Genomic DNA, 6772 nt, shown 5'->3' with positions numbered 1-6772 from the left:
AATTCATTGATTAGGTCTAGTAGTTTTCTGGTAGCATCTTTAGGATTCTCTATGTATAGTATCATGTCATTTGCAAACAGTGACAGTTTTACTTCTTCTTTTCTGATTTGGATTCCTTTTATTTCTTTTTCTTCTCTGATTGCTGAGACTAAAATTTCCAAAACTATGTTGAATAATAGTGGTGAGAGTGGGCAACCTTGTCTTGTTTCTGATCTTAGTGGAAATGGTTTCAGCTTTTCACCATTGAGAACGATGTTGGCAGTGGGTTTGTCATATATGGCCTTTATTATGTTGAGGTAAGCTCCCTCTAGCTTACTTTTTGGAGAGTCTTTATTATAAATGGGTGTTGAATTCTGTTGAAAGCTTTTCCTGCATCTATTGAGATGACCATGTGGTTTTTCTCCTTCCATTTGTTAATATGGTTTATCACATTGATTGATTTGCATATATTGAGGATTCTTGTATTCCTGGGATAAACCCCACTTGATCATGGTGTATAATCCTTTTAATGTGCTGTTGGATTCTGTTTGCTAGTATTTTGTTGAGGATTTTTGCATCTATGTTCATCAGTGATATTGGCCTGTAGTTTTGTTTTTTGGTGACATCTTTGTCTGGTTTTGGTATCAGGATGATGGTGGCCTCGAGGAATGAGTTTGGGAGTGTTCCTCCCTCTGCTTTCTTTTGGAAGAGTTCGAGAAGGATAGGTGTTAGCTCTCCTCTAAATGTTTGATAGAATTCGCCTGGGAAGCCATCTGGTCCTGGTCTTTTGTTTGTTGGAAAATTTTAAATCACAGTTTCAATTTCAGTGCTTGTGATTGGTCGGTTTATATTTTCTATTTCTTCCTGGTTCAGTCTCAGAAGGTTTTGCTTTTCTAAGAATTTGTCCTTGCATCCCATAGGTTTTGGGTCGTCGTGTTTTCATTGTCATTTGTTTCTAGGTATGTTTTGATTTCCTGCTTGATTTCTTCAGTGATCCCTTGGTTTTTTAGTAGTGCATTGTTTAGCCTCCATATGTTTGTATTTTTTACAGATTTTTTTCCTGTAATTGATATCTAGTCTCATAGCATTGTGGTTGGAAAAGATACTTGATACAGTTTCAATTTTCTTAAATTTACCAAGGCTTGATTTGTGACCCAAGATATGATCTATCCTGGGGAATGTTCCATGAGCACTTGAGAAGAAAGTGTATTCTGTTGTTTTTGGATGGAATATCCTATAAATATCAATTAAGTCCCTCTTGTTTAATGTATCATTTAAAGCTTCAGTTTCCTTATTTATTTTCATTTTGGTTGATCTGTCCCTTGGTGAAAGCGGAGTGTTAAAGTCCCCTACTATGATTGTGTTACTGTCACTTTCCTCTTTTATGGCTGTTAACATTTGCCTTATGTATTGAGGTGCTCCTATGTTGGGTGCATAAATATTTACAATTGTTATATCTTCTTCTTGGATTGATCTCTTGATCATTATGTAGTGTCCTTCTATTGTCTCATGTAATATTCTTTATTTTAAAGTCTATTTTGTCTGATATGAGAATTGCTACTCCAGCTTTCTTCTGATTTCCATTTGTATGGAATATCTTTTTCCATCCCCTCACTTTCAATCTGTATGTGTCCCTGGGTCTTCAGTCTGTATGTGTCCCTAGGTTTAAAGTGGGTCTCTTGTAGACAGCATATATATGTGTCTTATTTTTGTATCCATTCAGCCAGTCTGTATCTTTTGGTTGGAGCATTTAATCCATTTACATTTAAAGTAGTTATCGATATGTATGTTCCTATTACTATTTTCTTAATTGTTTTGGGTTTTTTATTGTAGGTCTTTTCCTTCTCTTCTGTATCCTGCCTAGAGAAGTTCCTTTAGCATTTGTTGTAAAGCTGGTTTGGTGGTGCTGAGTTCTCTTAGCTTTTGCTTGTTTGTAAAGTTTCTTTTTCTCCGTTGAATCTGAATGAGATCCTTGCTGGGTAGAGTAATCTTGGTTGTAGGTTTTTCTCCTTCATCACTTTAAATATGTCCTGCCACTCCCTTCTGTCTTGTAGAGTTTCTCCTGAAAGATCAGCTGTTAACCTTATGGGGATTCCCTTGTATGTTATTTGTTGCTTTTCCCTTGGTGCTTTTAATATTTTTTCTTTGTATTTAATTTTTGATAGTTTGATTAATATGTGTGTTGGCATGTTTCTTCTTGGAGTTTTCATGTATGGCACTCTCTGCACTTCCTGGACTTGATTGACTTTTTCCTTTCTCATATTAGGGACGTTTTCAACTATAATCTCTTCAAATATTTTCTGTGTCTTTTTTTTTTCTCTTCTTCTTCTGGGACCCCTATAATTCGAATGTTGGTGCATTTAATGTTGTCCTAGTGGTCGCTGGGACTATCCTGAATTGTTTTCATGCTTTTTTCTTTATTCTACTGTGCAGTAGTTATTTCCACTATTTTATCTTCCAGATCATGTACCTGTTCTTCTGCCTCAGTTATTCTGCTATTGATTCCTTCTAGAGAATTTTTAATTTCTTTTATTGTGTTGTTCATCGTTGTTTGTTTGCTCTTTAGTTCTTCTAGGTCCTTGTTAAACATTTCATGTATTTTCTCCATTCTATTTCCAAGATGTTGGATCATCTTTACTATCATTTCTGAATTCTTTTTCAGGTAGGCTGCCTATTTCCTCTTCATTTGTTTGGTCTTGTGGGTATTTACCTTGCTCCTTCATCTGCTGTGTATTTTTCTGTCTTCTCATTTTGCTTAGCTTACTTTGTTTGGGGTCTCCTTTTCACAAGCTGCAGGTATGTATTTCCTGTTGTTTTTGGTGTCTGCCCCCAGTGGGTAAGGTTGCTTCAGTGGGTTGTGTAAGCTTCCTGGTGGAGGGGACTGGTGCCTGTGTTCTGGTGGGTGAGGCTGGATCTTGTCTTTCTGGTGGGCATTACTGCGTTTGGTGATGTGTTTTGGGGTGTCTGTGAACTTAGTATGATTTTAGGCAGCCTCTCTGCTAATGGGTGCGGTTGTGTTCCTGTCTTGCTCGTTGTTTGGCATAGGGTTTCCAGCACTGGAGCTTGCTGGTCGTTGAGTGGAGCTGGGTCTTAATGTTGAGATGGAGATCTCTGGGAGAGCTCTCACCATTTGATATTATGTGGGGCCAGGAGGTCTCTGGTGGTCCAGTGTCCTGAACTCAGCTCTCCCACCTCAGAGGCTCAGGCTTGACACCTGGCTGGAGCACCAAGACCCTTTTGGGTAGTCTGAGGTCTTCTGCCAGTGTTCAGTAGGTGTTCTGTAGGAGTTGTTTCCCATGTACAAGCATTTTTTATGTATTTTGGGGGAGGAAGGTGATCTCCACGTCTTACTCCTCTGCCATCTTGAAGGTCCCCCTTAACCATTTTTAAGTGTACAGTTCAGTGGTATTAAGTACATTCATATCATTGAGTAGCTATCACCACCATCCATCTTGAGAACTATTTCATTTTCCCAAATTAAACTTCTGTAGCAATTAAAGCAGTAACTCTCCATTCTCTACTGCCTCCCACTCCTGGTACCACCATTCTACTTTCTGTCTCAATGAATTTCACTGTTCTAGGTACCTCCTGTAAGTGGATTCATATAATATTTGTCTCTGTGCACACCAAAGTTTTGTAAGCCAAGGATGATAGCTTTAGAAAAAAAAATGACCACAAAATCTTAAAGCAGAAATTAAAGCATGACACCCTCTGCTTAAACTCCTCTTTAGTGACTACTTAGTGACACATGAAAAATCCAAACTCCTTACACCAAATGATGTAAGATTCTGTATCATTTGGCCCCTTTCTCTCTCTCCACCCCCATCTGAACCAGTCTACTCACTCTCTCTGTCTGCTCTGATTTTTTCTCTCATTCTTCTTACCAAACTCTTTCCTGCCTTTCAAGTCCTTGCACTCCTTGGAGTGAATGTCATTCATTATTCAGCAGATATTTATTGAACATTTAATATATATCAAGCACTGTTCTTGGCCCATGGAATATAGCAGAGAACAGACATCCAAAATTCCCTTCCCTTGCGCTGCTGACATCCATTGGGACGCTCTCCTACCAACCGCTGACGTGGCTGACTGATCCTTGTACTTTGGATAGAGAGTTTAAGGGATGCCTCTCTGGGATCTAGGTTGGCCGGCTCAGGGCTGAAGCGGGAGGGAGTGGAGCCCTGGAGGCAGAGAGGCCTGGTAGACAGTGATCTCAGGTGGGCCCACCCAGTGGTGAAGAGGGCCTGAGCAGTGGGGCCGAGAATGTCACACAGGCATGGGGGCAGTGGAATTGTCGGAACTAGTTAACCGGATGAAGAGGGATGTGAAGGTTTCTAGCCAAATGGCTGGTGATGTAATCACCACTCAACACATATTTATTAACCTGGTGCAAATTATTCCCATGACTCGGTTCAGTTTCAGAGTTCCACATACCAGCTGTGAGAGCCAGGAAATATTAACTCTCTTACAGGACTTTGGTGAGGGCTGGGGTCATGTACGTAAAGCTCCTAACAACTCCAGCAGCACTGAGTGCTCAGGAAATGGTAACTTCAAGGGTGATGTGCCACAGGTGATGGGCTAGAGGTGTACAGTAGATGCATCCCAGGCTGTCTGCTCCCTTAGACTGTGTACCAAGAGGGGAGGGAGGGCTTGTCCTCAGACTCTGAATTTCCAGTGCCACACACAGTCCTTGTTTGTTAAATGAGTTGATATGGATGAATGAAAGCACAGATGAGTGAATGAATGAGTGGCCCTGGTCCCATGAGATTGTCCTTCACTTTGCATAAATCAAATGTTTTCCCATCTCCTCTCTCTCACCTCTGCATCCCAATCCATCCCTTCCTCTGAGTCCTCTTAACTCATCTTAATATATACCCTTATCTGTGTTTTCCTCTTATTATTTAGTGAAAAAAACATTGGGATTAGGAGATTGCATTTGAGTTTTACATTTATAAGATGGTGGCCTGGGACTAAATTTTTTTTCTGAACCTCTCTCACCTCTTCATTCACTGGTTCTGTCTGTCTTTCCCCTTTGTGTGGCAATTTCTGCCTCTTGTTTACACCAGGTCCCCCTTCTTTCTCTTCTCCTTAAAATGGCCATAAGTAGAACTGGAATACATATTACTTGTGATGTCATTTGGCTAGAATTCTGTTTCCTCTTCTCAACTTTCAAAGATGATGAGTACCATATATATTCCCTCTTTCTCTCTTATTCCATGAATATTTATTAAGTACTGACTTTGTAACATGCTGAGAACAAATCACTGAATAAGCTGGACTAGATCCCTCTCCTTCTGGAGCTTTCAGTCTATTGGGACAATTTTTTGTTAACAATGACTTTGGAAACCCAGCAGTTGGAACTTGTGTACCTAGAATAGCTTCGTAATTGCCTGTGTTCTCCCCATCAATGTGTGTAGATAAAAACTCAACAAATTCATTTTTTTGTTTAATATAAAATCAAGTAATCATTTTGAGCCTTCCCTCTCCACACTGCACCAAATTATCATTTGATTAAATTGACCTGTTACTTTGCGTTTGTTTGGGTCGTGGTCAGTCTTAGCACATGAATAAGAGGACTTTTGTCTTTTAAGTTGTCTCATCAGGAACCTATAATATTTTTAGGAAGGTGAAGTGATATACACAGATTGGAAAATGGAAAGAGACCCTGAAACTGGCCGATTTATGAGTAAGTTTTGATGAATGCTCTGTTATTAATAATTTATTTCTTTTTTACAAAGTACGAGTAACCGTGTCCTTGCTAATGGGAGAGAGGGCACCTGAGGTTCTGACTCTACACTTGTTACTCAAAGTGAGGGCTTCGGACAGTAGCACAGTTGTCACCTGGGAGCTTGTTAGAAAAACAAAATCTTGGATCCTACCCCAGACCTGCTGAATCTGAATACAGATTTTAATAAAATTCTCCAGGTGATTTGTTTTCACACCGAAATTTGAGGAGCACTGTTGTATTGATACTTAAATTACAGAGACCCTTGGACAATTCAATTTTAAAATAACAATGCTGTTTCAATAATTCAATAATCCAGTAGCTCAGCTATGTGGAAATTCTGTCAGCATGAAATTTTAAGCTAATGAAGACCTCAGCCCTGTACGGGAGAAGTTAACTCTAGGGCCCTCCTTTGGGGCTGGGACTGTTTAAGCTAAATTTACCATGATCTTGAAGACCTCAGCCCTGTACGGGAGAAGTTAACTCTAGGGCCCTCCTTTGGGGCTGGGACTGGTCATGCCCACGTGTTCCCCTGCTCCCGGGGCCCAGACTCTGGGCAGATGAACAGAGGTGTGAGGGACACGCCCAGGTGTGAGCAAGGATCAGTGTTAATAGATCAGGCTTCCCAATAAGCAAAATTCTCTGTCAAAGCTCAGAGCCTTGGGATGCACTACAATTACAACAACTTACTTTAAAGCTTTGGATTTTATCATGGCATGAAAAAACTGTACAGCTACATGTAAAAGAATGAAATTAGAACATTCCCTAACACCATATACAAAAATAAACTCAAAATGGATTAAAGACCTAAATGTAAGGCCAGACACTATAAAACTCTTAGAGGAAAACATAGGCAGAACACTCTATGACATAAGTCACAGCAAGATCCTTTTTGACCCATCTCCTAGAGAAATGGAAATAAAAACAAAAATAAACAAATGGGACCTAATGAAACTTAAAAGCTTTTGCACAGCAAAGGATACCATAAACAAGACCAAAAGACAACCCTCAGAATGGGAGAAAATAGTTGCAAATGAAGCAACCGACAAAGGATTAATCTCCAAAATT

General features: G+C 39.8%; 1 protein-coding gene across 1 annotated transcript in view; it reads left to right on the top strand.

Annotated features, from left to right (window-relative positions):
• Positions 1-6772, top strand: part of DNAI3 (dynein axonemal intermediate chain 3) — a 79933-nt gene that overhangs the window by 57915 nt on the left and 15246 nt on the right. The window contains exon 17 of the mRNA XM_024119940.1: positions 5602-5665. Within this exon, the coding sequence (XP_023975708.1) occupies positions 5602-5665 (64 nt within the window). The remainder of the gene's footprint in view (positions 1-5601; positions 5666-6772) is intronic.

Source organism: Physeter macrocephalus, chromosome 4 (assembly GCF_002837175.3).
Source record: "Physeter macrocephalus isolate SW-GA chromosome 4, ASM283717v5, whole genome shotgun sequence".
In the NCBI taxonomy this organism is placed as follows: Eukaryota; Metazoa; Chordata; class Mammalia; order Artiodactyla; family Physeteridae; genus Physeter; species Physeter macrocephalus.
The sequence above is the reverse complement of the archived record's forward strand: the minus strand, read 5'-3'. Positions and strand labels throughout refer to the sequence as shown.